Source organism: Jatropha curcas, chromosome 9 (assembly GCF_041381405.1).
Source record: "Jatropha curcas cultivar XTBG-Jc1 chromosome 9, XTBG_Jcur_1.0, whole genome shotgun sequence".
NCBI classification, from domain to species: Eukaryota; Viridiplantae; Streptophyta; class Magnoliopsida; order Malpighiales; family Euphorbiaceae; genus Jatropha; species Jatropha curcas.
The window spans coordinates 21342390-21360730 of record NC_143159.1 but is presented as its reverse complement, the minus strand read 5'-3'; the positions used below and the strand labels follow the sequence as shown (position 1 = coordinate 21360730).

The following is an 18341-nucleotide window of genomic DNA, read 5'->3' as shown; positions in this document are numbered from 1 at the left end:
TATATATATATATATATATATATATATATATGTTAAAATAGTTATAAATAAAATTTGAAACTATAATAAAATTTTTAAACCAATCAAATTGTAGAAAAATATAATAAAATTTTAAAAATTTTTTCAAAAAGAAAAATAAAAAGTTAGATAAAAAAGACTGTTGGATTTTATCTTTTTTTTTTTTTAGCTTTCATATATATATACTGTTGGATTTTATCTTTTTTTTTTAGCTTTCATATATATATATATATATTACTATTTTAAAAAAATGACTGTCATAAAATATTAATTCATGATGCACGGATTCTGCCGCTAATAACAAATAAATAACTCCAAAGCTTAAATTAAATTGGACGAGCAGAAGAATGGTAAGGGCGCCGCGTGGCGTTGCACGCTAGTCAGAATGTCTTGAAGTCTTAAACTTCTCTCCTTTCTTCTTTTCCGTTACGGTTTTCTCCACAAGAGAAAAATGTAATATCAAATCAAAGGCTGCTGGTCCAAAACCTTAAATCCCAACTGCAAAACCCTCTTTCTCTCTCAAGCAGAGAGAGAGAGAGAGCAAATACCTTATTCTCAATTCAGTCCCGCCATGTCATTGAAACCGTTCAACACCTATACTGTCGCTCTAATGATGTTTTTTACATTCTTGATCCTCTTCTTCCTGGGCTTTCTTGAATTCCCATCTGTAACAACTTCAATTCCTTCAGCTATCAAGGATGAATTATCCACTACATCCTCCATACCCGACCCTTTTGTTGATTTGTCCGGTGCTTTCAGGAAATGGGATTCTCAAGTGGGTTGTGTCCAGTTCAGAGAGAAATTTAAAGATTTGATCCATTTTGGGTCTTCTGGTTCTAATCGGTCCGCTTCTTTGCAAGTGGTTGGCGGTGATTCTGACTGTAGTGATTTGAAGATGGGTCATGTTAGCGTTTTGGTTAAAGGGTGGACTTGGATACCTGATAATTTGGATAATTTGTATTCTTGCCGGTGTGGGTTGACCTGTTTGTGGACTAAATCTGCAGTTCTTGCTGATAAACCAGATACTTTGTTGTTTGAAACAACCACACCTCCACGTCGGGTATTTTATTTCTTTTTTTTATTTATTTAATATACTTGTTTGGAGATTTTTGATTTATTGAAATTGTATTTCTTGATGCATATTTGTTTTATGGAGCTTAAATGAATTTATGTGGACACAAATTTTGATATATGATCAGAGAGTAGCTAAATTTGGTGCATGCACATTTTGTCTTGTACAGTATGGTGTGATAGATAACTTTTTTTTTTTTTTTTTAATTTGTGATCTGATTTGGTTTCAAATTGTAACTTGATTAAATTGCCAATTCCCAAATTTGTATGTTTTTTCCGTTCTACAAGCTTCATGGACTGGTGATATTGATTTTCATTTAGCATATATGTTTCACATCTATAATGTGCTCTTCCATCCGGTCATTATATGAGACATATCTGTTGTGATCTCTTCACAGTTGAGTTCTGAGAATGGAACTGTCAATGCCATCACTGAAAATTTTTTGTTTAGTAGCTTTACTTAAGTGTTGTATCTGCAGCCTCTTAGTTGGAAGCTTAAGATTTTTACTGTTGCAAAAGTTGATGGTCATTGAGTATTGATCTATTTAAAAATGAAGGACGTGAACTAATAATGGATAGTACTAATAATGGATAGTTCTAATGCCGTTAGGCAACTTAATTGCATGCAGAACAAATCTCTGAGTTCAACTTATGTACCAGAAGTGTAGAACATCTAGAGAAGAGCGTGTATTTGTCAAAGGATTAGGGAGCATTGACATACTTATTTTGGACTGTGAATATAACATCTCAATTCCTTTTGCTTTGATTCCGATATGTTGTTAATGGTTCCCTCCCAATATAGTTGTTGTTGCCTATTTTGTGCTTTGTCCTATTTATTATTAATATATGATGTTAAAAATTCCCCTTCAAAATGTTTTTACAAAAAGTATTTCAAAATTTTTCTCGATGTATACTTTGACTTGCATTGATATTAATTTGATCAGAGCGGATATTTGAAACAAAAGATTAAGATAACCTACCCATCTAGTTTGAGACTAAGACTTGGTTGTTGTTGTTCCTTCCCAACACAAATGTGGATGCACATAATCTTTTGAATTTTGTTCCCTCTCTTGACTTATTTTTGGAGCTTGACATGGACCAGCATCTTAGAAATTGTAAGAATGTGGTATTTCAGGCTTCAAAGATTATGGTTAGAATGGTGTAAGACTATCTCATATATTTGGTCATTAATTAATTTAGCAGTCAGTGCAGGTATTGCATAAAGCACATTTTTTTTTCTTTTTTGCAACGTATGGTGCCCTCACTTGCTTATGATGATGGGACCAATCCGCATTCAGGCGGCGTCGGTATTTAGGTAAAGTCCTTTTGATAGTGGAAAGGCCACAATCTTAGTACTCAGTCTAGTATGCTGAGTGAGAGTTGAAGTGGAATGAATGTCTATCATAGGATTAAAATAAGGCTGGTATAAATGAAGAAGTTTGATGGGGCTTTGTTAAATCATAATATCCTAACTACATTCAAGGGGAAATTTTTACATGATTGAGTGCCTGTTTGATATTATGGTTTGGCTGCTTTTGTCAAATTGCATTTGCAATATTTAAGGCATAACAACCCATGATTTTAACTTGATTTTTCAAAAGCAGTTTAATTTTTTTATTCTTAGGAAGTAAAATAAATCTAAAAAAAAGCAGTTTGAAACTCAATCCTTATTGTAGCCTGAATTTAAGCAGCTATGATGCAGGATTGTGAGTTTGGGTGGTCTAAAATCATGTCCATAAAAATTAGCATGGCAAAGATAAAAGGCTGAGCAAGATGTTGAAACTGGAAAAAAAAAAAAAAAAAAAGAAAAAGAAAAATCTAATATAAAATGGCTGAATTGATGCATTTGTATGAAGGTGGGTGTGATACACTTTCCCTTTGAAAATAAGTAAAGAATAGCAATTGAGATATATTGGTTTGATGCTGGCTTGAAGGAGGTAAGGAATATGAAACCTTTGGTGTATATCAGCATTCTTTTCATGGTAATAAAATACGCATTCAGCAATTTTATGCAGAGCAACATGAAAATTACAATTTAGTTTTGTTTGAAAGCAAGGGTAGTAAATTTTGTAGACAATTGAGATTGGTGAATGGGGAATAGGGATCATTCTACTTGTAGTGCTGATTTGGTTCTGTGCAATACCAAAATACAGTAACTTAATCTATGCTTTTCTGAACCTATTTGACGGGTAAGAAAAAGTAGTTTTTTGATGGTATGGAGTGTTTCTAAGGTTTGAAGGAAGGAATTTTAACGCTTGAATTATATCAAAATGTCCTTGCAAACTTAAAGAAAAATAATAAGATTTTAAGCTCCAGACGTAAAATTCCTTAAGCTTTCATCCAATGTTTGATAGGCATTAAATTCACTGTTGAGTTGCATCACACAATCTAAATAAAATAATTACTGGAAATCTTTGCTAATTTTATTGATCAACTCAATTACCATAAAGCATTGCGCATATGCTTATTTATATACTGAAGTTCTAACCTTGTAAGGTTTTGGGCATCCATGGAAAAACCAAATGGATTAATGCTTTTAGAACAACAAGGACTCAACACTTAAGAATCACATTATGAATAAAGATTAATTGATAAACCTTGGAGACGTATGGTCAGTGCTCATGCAAAGCTTGAAATTTGTACAGTTGCCCCTGAATCCCCAAGTTATAAAATATCTAACCTTTAGCAACTATACTTGAAAGCTACAAATAAGACTACTTAAATAAGACTTTTTATGGGCGAGAAGACTACTCGTTATGTTCCAAACAAACCGTATATAAAATTTAGGTCGTCATTATGAATTTATCAAGTCTACGTACTTGTTTTTCCTTGTGTTCCATGTTGTTGTATCATTCTTTTCTGGTTGGAGAACACTTGATCTTGAGTTTTTAACATGCATCTGTAAAATTGACAGTTTTTTGTTTCTTCAAGCATTCAGAAATCATTTCTGATGCATGCCATTTTGCTTGCTTGGTTGTTGTTAGCAATTAAAAGACTTGAAAGCTTGCTTAACTTATTTCTATTGAGCTTCATATTGTCTGCGTAAAAAAGCAAATGGTGCAGAGTGTGACGAGAAAATATTATAGTTGACTGGATGAACTAGCCTTGTGACAGAAGTGCTGATTAAGAAAACAGTGTACAATTTGTAGATTTATGGCACCTAAATTAGGAATAGTCCATTTGGAATGATAGTTTAGTGGGTATTATTTTGTAATGGGGCAATAATATATTAGCTCAAGTATTTAGGTCACAGTGATCATTATTATATATATATGTGAATTTCCTATGAGGATTCACAGTCATGTAGAAAGAAAAAGAGTTATTGAAGTCTTATGATGGTCATTCCCGTGGAATGATTATTTGCATTTAAAGATAAACATGATTGGGGATCAGGATCATGATGGTAGATTTTGGATTTCATATCCATGTGGAAAGAAAGAGAATACACAAAAATTTCTAGTAAGATTATCTTCTAATTGGGGGTGGAAGGGCCTAATGGTATGGTGCTCCGGTGGCTTTGAGCTTGGGTAGGGAGATCCTGTGATCAGTTTCTGTGAAACAACTCAAGTTTGGTGGATGAAATGTATACTTGTGGGAGTTTCTGTTTGTGACTGACAGAAAATGAAAATTAATTGCATCTTTTTGTCTTTGAACTTTGGTAAGATGTTATGCTTATGAGATAATTGATTTGTTTCTTCTATTTATTCTTCCATTGTGCTAAAGGACTCATCATGAAATGAGAAAGATGAAATCAGAACAAAAGCTATTAGCTCTTGTGATCCAGTGTAGCTAATCTCACAACATGTTATCATGTTGAGGTTGCTAAGGAGATTATAATCAGTTCATTAAATAATACTTCCTGCACATTCATAAGCAAGTGGGAAAAATGAGACGTGGTTGATTTTCTTGAAAATCAATGTTATGACAGCTAGGATTAGCCTTACCAATATGCCATGAATTGAATTTTTATTGTGTGTTATCATCTTATTGATTGGCAAGCCATTCTAAATAGATAAGCATGAACATCAGAAGGCGATATTTTCTTCAGCATTCAGCCCTTCAAGCTGCAGCCTGGGCATAACAGTATGGAAACAGCCAACCATAATGTGTAAAGAAGACACTGAATCTAACCCTGTCAAGACCTGCTGTGGTGGGGCCTCACATTGGGCTCCCCTACTGTTTTTTGACAGATTGCAGGGTCTGTATTGGGAACTCTTCCTTCCCTTTTCCTTTGACTAGAAAGTAACTGTTATTAGTTCATGTTATTTTATGGTGCTGAGATGTCCTTGACAAACATGTTTCAGAAATACCTGCTCTAAAATTACCATTTATGATAACATTATATCACTTGCACTGCAGTTCTTTTGTTTATCTAGGCAAATTGTTCTCCTATCTAATTTGCCTTGACTTGCTAGCATCCCCTTTTTATGCTTCTTTGCTTAATTTTGAGAGGCAGTTTTATCATGTGTGCTAGAGGCGCAATGGGGATCCACTCCGTGTCTATATGGATCTTGAGGCTGGCAGAAAACGGTCAGGTCTTGAGGATATATTTATTAGTTATCATGCAGAAGATGATGTTCAGTCAACATATGCTGGTGCACTGTTCCATAATGGTCGAAACTATCACGTGTCTCCTAGTAAGAAAAATGTAAGTTTTGGCTTTTGCTTATTTTCTGTTCCATGGAAAGTTGTAGCTATGCTATTGCTAATTAAGAAACTGGGTACTGATTTGGATTTCTCTTAATTTCAAGGACACACTTGTTTATTGGTCTTCATCACGGTGCCTCGCTCAAAGGAACCAGCTGGCCAAGAGTTTACTTAGGTTGCTTCCACATCATTCATTTGGCAAGTGCTTGAACAATGTTGGTGGGTTGGATATGGCTCTTAATTTCTACCCCGAGTGTGCCAATGATGCCAGTGTTAAGCCAAAATGGTGGGATCATCTACATTGTGCCATGTCTCACTACAAGTTTGTGCTTGCAATTGAAAATACAGTGACAGAAAGTTACGTGACAGAAAAGCTATTTTATGCGTTGGACTCGGGTGCAGTTCCGATATATTTTGGTGCACCAAATGTGGATGACTTTGTTCCTCCGCACTCAATAATAGATGGAACTAAATTTATATCCATGGAGGAATTGGCTTCTTATATCAAGAAGCTTGCCAATGATCCTGTAGCTTACGCAGAATACCATGCATGGAGAAGATGTGGTGTGTTGGGTAACTATGGAAAGACCCGTTTGGCAAGCCTTGACACGTTGCCCTGCCGATTGTGCGAGGCTGTTAGTAGAAAAGGAGGGAGAAATGCATGATCTGTGTTTTACTTGGGTTAGTTCTGCAGGCTACATAGTGATTCCAACGATTTTGCTAATTGGATGGTATTGCTGCTATGAATATGCAAGAACCAGCCACATACTGTGCATAAAAAAGAACTCTGAAGGGATATACAATTGAGAGATTCGGGTACAATCCCAAGCACTAGCAGAACTCTTAAGGGATATTCATTTTAAATTTTTGTTTCAGGGTAAAAAGAAAAGAAGGGAAATGTGGGATTATTTATGTTCTGTTAAATTGAAAGTTGCATATAGCCATTGGTTTCTCAGAATATGGTTTGAAGTTCAAAATCTAAAATAATAATGAATCACCCACAACCTGCTTTCTTTTTTTTGGTAAAAAAAAATAAAAAAAAAAAAAAGAAAAAAAAAAAAGGAAGAATATTGAAGTTGGCTGACACCATTTGTGGCCTTCTAATTTAAACATTTTAGGTAAATGACAACTTCTAATTACACTGTTGATTTGTTCTCGTTATAATTACAAATTTTAATGATGTTGCACACTTCTCCATACTGGCACAATGATTTTACAATAATTTTTTTTTTTTATATGCAAAATGTTAATTCGCTTGGTTTTTTGTTCTAACAATAAAAATAATTTTTAGGGTTTTCATGTGAACCAATATACACTTTTACCCCTTAAAAATCTTTTTTTTTTAAATAGGTAAGTTATATTCTAAATATCATTATTTATGCGACTCTTATTACTTCCATTTTCAATTTATTTCTAGATTTGAAATTTTAGAATATAAATAAATCGCCAGGATCGACTAAAATGATAAAAATTGCGGTTAAATTTTTGTATTTATAAATTGAAATTGCTCGTAAAGACAAACACTGTACCATTTAGGCATAAACAATCAAAATATATTTTGCTTAATAACAAAAAACAAAAACTTCCAAATAAGTTTTGTTTTGCAAAATTTAGTCCACTACAACTGATTTTGAGCATAAAAATAATACTTATATTTAATCTTTCACATAAAAGTCTTAGATCCAGTAATCTCTATATCTGTCTATAACTCTATATAATAAAATATATCTAGTAAATTTATAATTTTTTTGTATAAATATTTTCTTTTTTTTTTTCAATATAAGAAAAAAAACTTTTACTCTATTTCTTTATTTTCCTTCTTCCTTTTAAATAACAAAAAAAGGCATTTCCTTCTTTTTTATTATTATTTATTTTCTTTCCTGAAGCAGTAAAAGAGCCTATATGTCAATCCAAACGCGTTCTTAACAGAAGCCAATTTCTTGTTTTTGTTTTATTGACTCGATAGTCCGAACTTGAACTGTCTGCATCGCATCAGACATTAAACCTGTCGCTCACCTTAAACATGTCTATTTCAACTCAAAAACAGAGCCTTTTTCATTTCTTCAACTCTCCCTTTCGTCTCCCCGATTTTCTCTGAAACCAAATAAAGCTCCAGAAAAATCTAAACCCAAAATCTAACCAAGTACTGGCCAATGCAGAGAATTGAATGGATCTAAATTCTTTCACAAGGAGGCGATTATCATTGTCAAAGTACACAGATCAAGGGTTCTCTCAGCTCTCTCGACTCCGAGTCAGGAGATTTGGATCCAGTACGATGACGCTAACCAAGATCTTGGCGTCCGGTTTGGTTGCTTTGCCACTCTTATTCGCTCTAGCAACGGTGCTTCGACATCCACCGTCCGATCGGTTCTTCGGGTTCGCTGAAGCTAGAGTTCTCCAAAACGGAGCTCAACCGAATGTCACGGCATTCGAATCAATTGGGCTTGGACTAGGTGACATTTTTAATTATTCATTGTTTTATGCTAATGTGAAATGTAATCTAGAGTGCCATTTCTTCTTTATTTTATTTATTTATTTATTTAAAATTTAATTTTAGAATGTGGTTGCATTTGATTTGAGAAATTTATGTTTGAAAATGACGGGATTTGATTAATATTGAATTGGAAAAAAATGGATCGGATTTGCTGGTAACTATTAAGGTTTGTTGATTCTGGCAAAATGAGGCAGAAATCCGACATTGAGTATTTCTGGATGAGAATCGGTTCATGTTTGGTATCCTAGCCATTGAAAATAAAATCCATTTCCAAATCAACTATGTTTAGTCAACTTACTAATTTAAGAATTGATTTGCTAATTTTCAAAATTTGAAAGGATTTGGTTCATGTATGATTGATTTCATGGAATGATTGTGATGTACTAATTAGACTTTCGGTTATACCAAACACGAATGCATGCATTTGCAAATGAGTTATAACATTTCATTGAATTCATTTATATTGAAAGAAGCTCCAAAATTAATTCACATTTTACTTGGGTAGAAGTAAAATTGGAATGAAATGGGATTTTGGAGAGATTCATTTTTCACTTAATTTTGTATCTAATATCAGTGGTTCTACGTTGTAGTTATATTTTCTGTCTCTTTTCCAATTCAGGATCTGAAAATGTTCTATTACAATTTACAGACAAGCCAAATGACAAACTGCTTGCTGGACTTCTTGCTGCTGGATTTGATGAAGCTGCTTGCACCAGCAGATACCAGTCCTCTTTTTATCGCAAGGCTTCGCTGTATAAGCCTTCTTCTTATCTGATTTCCCGGCTCAGAAGCTACGAGGATCTTCATAAACGATGTGGACCAAATACTGAATCTTATAATAAAGCTATTGAACAACTCAAGTCTGACAGAAGAATTGTTTCTGCAAATGATTGTAAATATATCGTGTGGATATCTTTTAGTGGCTTGGGTAACCGGATACTATCCTTGGCTTCTACGTTTCTTTATGCTCTTCTCACAAATAGAGTCCTGCTTGTTGACCGAGGTAAGGATATGGATGATCTTTTCTGTGAGCCATTTCCTGAGAATTCATGGTTACTGCCCATGGATTTCCCTGTCGTTGAACAATTTGGAAGTTTCGATCAGCAATCTTCCCATTGTTATGGGAACATGCTCAAGAACAATGTGATAAATGCTACAGAAGAGTCAATTCGTCCGTATGTATACCTTCATCTAGTTCATGATTATGATGATCATGATAAGCTTTTCTTTTGTGATGAAGATCAATCTCTTCTTGCAAAAGTTCCCTGGTTGATTATGAAATCAGACAACTACTTTGTCCCATCACTTTTCTTGATTACATCTTTTGAGAAAGAGTTGAGCAATTTATTTCCTCAGAAAGGAACCATTTTCCACCACCTCGGGCGATACCTTTTCCACCCTTCAAATCCCGTTTGGGGACTAATCACAAGGTATTACAAAATTTACTTAGCCAAAGCAGATGAAAGCATTGGCATTCAAATAAGAGTTTTTGATTCAAGACCTGGTCCTTTCAAACATGTGATGGATCAAATTTTAGCATGTACTTTGCATGAGAAATTGTTGCCTGAAGTAGATATGCAAGACTCTGTTCTCAATCTTTCCGATAACCCTAAATTGAAAGCTGTTTTAGTGACATCACTAAACTCAGGGTATTCTGAGAATCTAAGGAACATGTACTGGGAATACCCAACAAGAACTGGGGAAGTTGTTGGTGTTTACCAGCCAAGCCATGAAGAATATCAGCAAACAGAGAAGTACATACACAACCGGAAGGCATGGGCAGAAATGTACCTCCTCAGCTTGACTGATACATTGGTTACAAGTTCATGGTCGACCTTTGGCTATGTTGCACAAGGTCTTGGAGGTTTGAGACCCTGGATACTTTACAAGCCTGAAAATGAGACTGCTCCCGATCCACCTTGTCGCCGGGCAATTTCAATGGAGCCTTGTTTTCATGCTCCTCCATACTATGATTGCAAAGCTAAGAGAGGAACAGATACAGGCGCTTTAGTTCCTCATGTGAGACATTGTGAGGATATGAACTGGGGCTTAAAGGTGGTAGATGGTCATGATGAGTTATAGTAGCAATTATTATTTTCACTAATTCACCAATTTTGCTTGCCAGTATAGTTGTATGATTATTTAGTATGGAGGTCTAATGAATAGCCATGTATGTAGGCAATTTTTAATGATATTCACTTTCAAATTGTACCAACCAGGAAGCTGCCGCACATCAAGGCATAGTATAGTATAGTATCTAGGTTCGGATGCCCCCATTCTCAATACTTTAAAAAAAAAAAAAAAAAAAAAAAATAGTAAGCTGGCATAGCTATATCCATGCAAGTTGAAAAACTATAAAGAAATTTAATATCATGACAACTTGTTAAATGGTTGAAAATGCTCATAAATTTTTACATTTATTTCAAAAGTTTTGCTAACCATACATCACAATATGTTACGTATAAAAGCCAAAAATTTTAAAATTTAATGTTGTTAGTGTGAAAAGATATAATAACTAATATACAACATAGTAACAAGTCATGGGAAAATGATCTAGTGAAGCTTCTAACTAGCTATTAATATACTTTTAAAAAATAAAAACTATTAATATTCTGTTTGATTAATAATGTTTATTTAGAAATGGCAGAGACAAAAAATTGATAATGCTTTTATAGGCTCTTGATCCGCCACATGCCCCATTTTACCGTAGAGACCAACAATAGATAGTAACTCCCTCTGAACACAACTTACAAATTTCAACGTACTTTGCTCTCTTAAGAACGACTCTTCAAAAAATCTCAAAAGTTGTTGAGTTGGAACCCTTAGCCATGGAAATTTATGAAGATAAAAGACACTACACGTGAGAGGAGCTCGGACCTCCAAATTGATAGGCATTTTCTGGGTTTTGCACCAGCAATCCCTTTAGATAAGAGCTCTTGATCTTTTGCAATTCATTTATCACATCTCGCATTTCCATCCTTTCCCCTGGCTGTTCCATTGTGCATGCAACTCCAATTCTTAGTACAAAGAGGATAGCGTCCTTGAAGCTCTCTCCTCCTCCATCTTCAACCAATATGATGTTTGGATCTACAATGTTCGTTAATTCATAAGGTAAAGATCTCTCAACAAAGGTACGAAGGTTTAGATCAACTTTGAAAAAATCATCAGTTGGTCTCTTTCCTGTAAATATCTCCAGCAATGGTATGCCATAACTATAAATATCTCCTTTTGTAGAAACTGGCTCACCCATTCCATACTCTGCAAGTAGTAATAATGTTAACTAGTATGCATATCAAAAATAGACAGAAGGGAAGAAAGTATAAGAATAAAAACTGTTTGTTGATACCAAGAGAAGGGAATGATTCAATTGTGAAACAACAAAATTCTATGGAGAACAGGACAACATTTCTCTAAATTAAATTTTTATCTTTCTCTCTATTATTATTATTAATTATTATTGTTATGTTTCAGTATATAAAAGAAAATCATAAGAAATTTTTTGAGGTTTCTTTCTAAAAACCAAGAGATACAAAGAAAAAAAAAAAAAAGAAAGAAAGAGAGATGAATGAAATCCCATATTTATGTATGACAAAATTTGTTGAATAAATTTATTTTAAGGTTTGGTAAAAAGTTTTCTCAAATGACTTGATGGGGAAAAAAATTGTAATTTAAATATTTAATTGATAAAATATGAAGTTGAAACACCAAAATAGAAAAAACTGCCAAATTCATAAATTTACCCTTAGAAAAAAACTTTTTGGCCTCTGAAACTTAGCGAGGGACTTATTATGCTCTTCGAATTATGAATTTTGATAACATGATGCTCCATTCCATACTAGTGATAATATATATATATTTTTTTGACGTTTTTAGTATTTATGTATAAAATATTCATTTGACGTGTGGTTAGTATAATCTTTGAAAAAATAATTTTCACATTTTCAATTTTCAACTATCTAATAAATGTATAATCTATCAATACAACTTTAAATATTCAATAGAATAGTTTTTGCAAAATTAAAGTATTTAACAACTACAATTTGATAAAATTGAAGTGTTTAATAGATTAAATAAAAGTTCGGTGTGCCATAGAATTTTTTAGATAAGATACATAAGTGAATATATGCATTGAGTCCTGAAACAACATCGTATAATTATCCCTAATAAGAAGGTTATCATTGTAATAATACTTCTTTTAAACCTAAATGTTACATTTCAAACGGAGCATTTTTTAAAAAGAAGATAATAGAACAAAAAAAAAAAAAAAAAGCGTCCTGGAGCAACATAGCCAACAGACCCTTTGATTGCTAGCGAAGTTCTTGGATGCATAGCCTCGGTATAAATTGTTGAGACAATCTTAGCCAACCCAAAATCTCCGATATGGGCAGTCATATTCTCATCCAAAAGAACATTACTTGGCTTTAAATCACCATGTATTACTATTGTTGAGCTACCGCTGTGAAGATATTCTATTGCAGTAGCAATATCAATTGCAATGTTCAGTCTGTCTATCAATTTCAGGTTTCTTGATTCTCTTTCTTGTCCATCTTCTCCAACATTTTGAGCATGCAACCATTTTTCCAAGCTCCCATTTGCCATATATTCATATATCAAAGCTTTGAAATCATTGCCTTCAAAGTCTATGCTAGAGCAGACACTCAGTAGCTTTAAAAGGTTTCGGTGCCTGATGGCTCCAAGAGCTTGACATTCAGAGATGAAACTATTTGAAGCTCCTCTTTGTTGCAAGTTTAGCACTTTGACTGCAACTTGTTTTCTTGTTTGCTCAAGAAGTCCCTTATAAACAGAGCCATAGCTACCAACACCAACTATGTTGGCTTCAGAGAACCCGTTTGTAGCTTTGGAGAGCTCTGCATAAGATATTCTTAAAAATTCGTAGTTGAAGGATGGCATCGAAATATTCTTTCTCATGGAAATTCTTTTTCTATACCGGAAAATTAAGAAACATATCAATAGAGAAGAAAGTATTACAACAGAAACCACTGAAATTATTACTTTTAGTGGAAAGGAGAGGTTATTCTTGTTTGAAGTTAGAAAGACGCAAGAAGGAAGGTTAAATTCAGTAATACCTCCACAAAGACCTTTATTTCCTACAAGTGAAACAACATTTGCATTTAGAAAGGTTCCATGTTTTGGAACTTCCCCTTGAAGCTCATTGAAAGACAAATTCAAATAGCTTAGCCCATGAAGCTCAGCTAAAGAATCTGGAATTCGCCCTTTAAGATTGTTTCTTGAAATATCCAACTCTCTTAAACCTCTCAAAGATATTAAAACTGGAGGTATCTCCCCACCAAGTGAATTTCCCTGCAGGTGAAGCTGTTCCAGACCCAAACATTTGCCAATCGCGTTTGGGATCATTCCAGATAATCTATTATTTGATAAATCCAATTGGACAAGATTTTGCAGCATACCAACTTCTGAAGGAATAGGACCGTTAAGTGCATTACCAGATAAATCGAGGAGAATTGACAGGGAAGAAAGGCTGACAACCTGTCTGGGTATTGGACCAATGAGATTGTTCAGAGCGAGATCCAAAAGGATCAAGTTAGGACAACTGCCAAGACTAGAAGGTATGCTTCCATGTAGATTGTTGAAACCCAAACGGAGATAAGATACGAAAGATAAATTACCAATTGAAGATGGAATTTTTCCTGTGAATCTGTTGCTTCTCAAATCCAATTCTTCCAGTTGTTGAAATTTCCCAAAATTAATAAGTAAAGGGCCAGAGAAGTAATTACCACCAAACAGAAAGAACCTCAGATTGATAAGGTTTTCAATACCCAGGGGAATGGTATTATGTAATTGATTATCTGCCACAGATAGAAAATATAAGTCTTTGGAGAGATTGGCAATGGAAATGGGCACAGTCCCTGTGAGAAAATTTGCTCCAAAATGGGCAACTTCTAAGTAGGAGCAGTTAGTTAGAGAATTGATGGAACTCAAGTCATCTTGCAGCTGATTAAAATAAAAGCTTAGAATTTGAAGATATCGCAGCATTCCAAGTTGTTTAGGAATTAAACCAGAAAATTGGTTGTATTGAAAAGAAATTTGTTCAAGCATAGAAGCATTTGACATTGAAATTGGGATAGCTCCACTAAATCTGTTGCTTGAAACTGTGAAGTACTTAAGCTTTGGAAGAGTGAGGCCGACATCGTAGGGAATGCTGCCATTCAGTCTGTTACTCTGTACAAAAAAATATTCAAGTTCGGAAATATTGAAGATGCCAGAAGGAATCTCACCAATCAGATTATTTCCTTGAAACAGAAAGTAATTCAAGTTTCTGAGTTGAGAGAATTCCTTTGGAATCTGTCCCTGAATCCCATTATAAGCAAGAGAGATTTCCGATAAAGATGAGAGATTCTCAATAGAAGGAGGAATATTTCCAGTGAAGTTATTTCTGGCCATGACCAGATGTTCAAGCTTTGTTAAAGACCCGAGCTCCAAAGGTATACTACCAACCAGCTGGTTATAAGTGAGACGAAGGTATATAAGATTTGAACAGTGAGATAAGTTGGATGGTATATTACCTTGGAAAGAATTGTTGCCAAGGTTAATATATTGTATGTGACGGAGACGACCTATCTCTTGTGGGATTTGATCATGGAAGCTGTTGGTTTGTAAATCGATGCGTCTGAGAAAGGAGAGATTACCAATATGAGGTGATAATGATCCTACTAACCTTTGCGAGCCCAGGTTCAAGGCTATGACTCTGTTAGGATGTCGGAGACTGCATGAAATGCCATACCAATTGCAAAAATGTAAAGAATTATTCCAAGAACTTAGGACCTGAAATGGGTCTTGTTGTATGGAATCTTTAAAGGATATCAAAGCAAGTCTATCTGTCTCATTGTGCAAGGAAATGGCATGGTTGAAGTAGGACAAGGACATGCACAAGATAGAAAGGCAAAGAGACCAAGACTTAAGTGCCATGGCTTCTACACTTGCACAAAAAGACTTTTATTTTGAAAAGATAGTACAGTACAGGTCTGTGTTTGGTGCAGAGACGGTAAATATATAGAACAACTAAAATTCATCAAAGACTTTGCCAAAGTCCATATTACCCCAAAGGCACTGCACAGTCGATATTACCTCAAAGGCAAGGGCACAGTCGTATTACCTTAACCACTAAAATTGAGAGTTTCATTAATAGAGTTCAATTTCACAATTTTTTCTTTTTTCTTGTTTTGTGCAGTTTCAAATCGAAACCACCTATTTTAAACTGAATTATTGGTTTTAGTCTAAAAAATGAAAAATCAGAACTCAACCATCGACACAGTTTCAATTATGGATTAAATATTGATTTTGGTTTAATTCTCATTTTGACCGATTCCATTTCAATTCGATTAAAAAGCCGAATTTTATACCCATTAGGAACTAGCCAAAATCTCGATTCCTTATCAAGGAATTTTGCAGTTTTCCATTGTGTTCATGCTCATAGGTCGTTGAATCAAGTGGCTTTTGGGCTTTCTAAATTAGGTTTTAATTCTTTAGATGAATTGATTTGAGTGAAGGATGTTCCCCAATGCATTTTTGGCTTTGTTTTAACTGATTGCATTGTTTAATGAAAGTATATTTTTCTCCTATAATAAAAAATTCCGATGGCCTAAGGTGCACCTTAGACTCGTTCAATTAGTATTATATAATACAAAAGTTTAGTATTAATTAAAAAATATACGACGACTTTAACCAACTGGGTGATACTCTGATTGGTCTTCTCATTTATGTGAGAAGTAAGAGCTTTCGAGTTCGAGTCTTCTGATCACATCAATTTGGTGAGCCAAGAGAGAACTACTTTCTTAGAATTTAATGGAATTAATAATATAAAGTCTTATAAATATTAACTCAGAGTAATAAAATAGAGTTTAGTTTATATAAAGATTTATACAACTAATGCTATGTCTTTTTTTTAGTATATTATTATATTCTAAGCAATATATTTTAAAAAGATTAATGATAATTTTAATTAGGATTGAATATCCTATTAGATTAAATTTTAGTGGGCTATTTCATGAATATCATTTGTGTACGGGCATGAAGCTTTTATATTGATATAATTATATTTCTATAGTGTCTTATCACTTGTCACAATTTTTTTTCAACATATATTACTAATTGAATATTTAGAATAAGAGATTTATTTTTCTAAGGAAAGAACATGAATGAAAACAATGAAGAATTATTAATTTTCTTTCTGTAGTTATTTTCCATCCTTATGTTTGGATAATGATAAAAGAAAGAAAATAAATTTATTTTCCTTTGTCTGGAAAAGGTAAAATTATAGACGAAAAAGTGTTATTATTGACATTTTACCATTTTAACCTCTCTTATCCTTTTAACAATATATCCTATTTTTTCCCTCTTTGATAAAAAAAATGGACGCAATATCAATCTAATTTAACTTAATACCTTAATTATATTGTGTAATTATTTAATTAATATAAAAATATTAAAGGCAACTTGAGTAAACAAAAATCAATGTAAATCAAAATAAAAATATCAAAATACAAAACAAATTTAATCACAAAGAGAAAAAAAGAAAAAAAAATCATATCCTCTACTGAATCTAATTCAATTGCAAAAATAAAAATAAAAGTTGGAGTATTTAGTAATTGCATAAAAATATGAGAAATTCCTGCTTTCCACCATTATTTTCTCTCCAAATTGAAGAGATTCTATCTATGTGGGTCAGGTAAGAAAATATATTAATTTTTCCTTTCTTCGTTATTTTTTCTTTTCTTCCAAACAATATAATATTGTTTGCCATAGCTATTTTGATTCCTTAAAAAATAATCTTCATCCAAACAGAATATAAAACTTGACGTGATTGCACTCTTACTAAACAACTGTTTATTAGAAAGTCAAACACTTGTCATCAATAAGAAATAAATTTTGATAAGTAAAAGGTTGCTACGAATGACAGTTCATGATTCTTTAATTTTAAATTTTTTTAAAAAAAGCATTATCTCAAATTCTATTAGGGAGTTATTTTCTAATGATTTGAATAATGTTTCACTTAATTTGATTAGAATTTTCAAATTAAAAAGGACAATGATAGTGATTACCTTTGTCAAATAATTAGTTTTTGAGAGGAATATTAAATTAATGGCCTGATAATTAATTATGATCTATCATTAAATGGAATAACCCTAAAATAATAATACTCTCTATGTAATGTTTCATGGTTTTAAATAAGACGTGATTATGATTTTTGTTATTTGATCAATATTTATTTATACTATATTTGAAACAAATGAATTATGGATGTAGAATTCATTTGCAAATGAATTTCCTTTGTTTGGTATGTTATAAATTAAAATAAAGAATTTAATTGAATTATATAAAATTATATTTAGAATAAATTCTCAGCGAAAATTCGTTTGTTTTTATTTTCTAAATACACTTAACATAATAATTTAACAAAAAAAATTAATAAATATTAATTAAATTTATTATTGAAAGAACCCAAATTTTTATTTTCAAAGATTTTCCATTTAAATTTAATAAATCGACAGCCTGGAAATGAGTTTAATTAATTAAATGCAAATTAATAATTTGTACAGTGATAAACCAAACCGAAAATCGATTTAAAAATTCGAAAACCAATTAAAAATCAAGATTTGGGTTGAATCGAACCGGAATCGGACCGAACCAACCCAAACCTTCCAGAAACCCTCTCATCCTTTATCTCTAGCCAGCCTACTCATCCCCAGACCGTTTTTGCGCCACCTCCAGCCCACCACCGCACCACCACCTCCTCTTCTCTTCTTCTTCTTCTTTCTCTTCTTTCTTTTCTCTTCCTTTCTTCTTTCATTTTTGCTTTCCTAGGGCCTGCGTTCTTGGCGAGACAGAGGCAACGCAGAGCCGCCGCTTCTTGTTGCAGCAGAGCCGCTCGCCACCGCTTGCTCCTCCACCTCGTCGCGCCATCGCCAGCCTGCTGCAGCTCCAGTGAGTCTTCAACCACCAGATCGCGCCGCCATCGCCTTCCATTGCCATTGTCAGTTGGATCCGGCACTTCCGACGCATGTAACTCGGATCCGGCACAAACAAGTTTCCGATCTAGCACAATTTTGACAGAAATTATATTTTGGGGTAA

General features: G+C 33.5%; 4 protein-coding genes across 5 annotated transcripts in view; 3 read left to right on the top strand and 1 right to left on the bottom strand.

The window, feature by feature from the left end:
- Positions 1-362: 362 nt before the first annotated feature.
- FUT13 (fucosyltransferase 13) lies at positions 363-6694 on the top strand. The gene is made up of 3 exons (XM_012232648.4): positions 363-1078; positions 5564-5737; positions 5841-6694. The coding sequence occupies exons 1-3, from the start codon at positions 590-592 to the stop codon at positions 6399-6401; spliced, it is 1224 nt and encodes a 407-aa protein (XP_012088038.1). The 5' UTR covers positions 363-589; the 3' UTR covers positions 6402-6694.
- A 976-nt stretch (positions 6695-7670) lies between these two features.
- On the top strand, positions 7671-10445 carry LOC105646726 (galactoside 2-alpha-L-fucosyltransferase). Of its 2 annotated transcripts, none has more exons than XM_012232646.4 (2): positions 7671-8189; positions 8850-10445. In XM_012232646.4, exons 1-2 carry the CDS (start codon positions 7904-7906, stop codon positions 10310-10312), a joined length of 1749 nt encoding a protein of 582 aa, XP_012088036.1. In that variant the 5' UTR covers positions 7671-7903; the 3' UTR covers positions 10313-10445. The 2 variants fall into 2 exon arrangements, with proteins under 2 accessions (XP_012088036.1, XP_012088037.1); XM_012232647.4 differs by having other exon boundaries at positions 7672-8189; positions 8880-10445.
- Positions 10446-10526: 81 nt separating this feature from the next.
- Positions 10527-15184, bottom strand: LOC105646731 (uncharacterized). Its single transcript, XM_089726255.1, has 2 exons — positions 12502-15184; positions 10527-11488 (listed from the first exon to the last, which is right to left on the bottom strand). The coding sequence occupies exons 1-2, from the start codon at positions 15176-15178 to the stop codon at positions 11085-11087; spliced, it is 3081 nt and encodes a 1026-aa protein (XP_089582381.1). The 5' UTR covers positions 15179-15184; the 3' UTR covers positions 10527-11084.
- Positions 15185-17944: 2760 nt separating this feature from the next.
- LOC149493790 (uncharacterized) overlaps positions 17945-18341 on the top strand; it is a 39202-nt gene continuing 38805 nt past the window's right edge. The window contains exon 1 of the transcript XR_016322737.1: positions 17945-18337. The gene's annotated coding sequence lies outside the window, so the exon portion shown is untranslated. The remainder of the gene's footprint in view (positions 18338-18341) is intronic.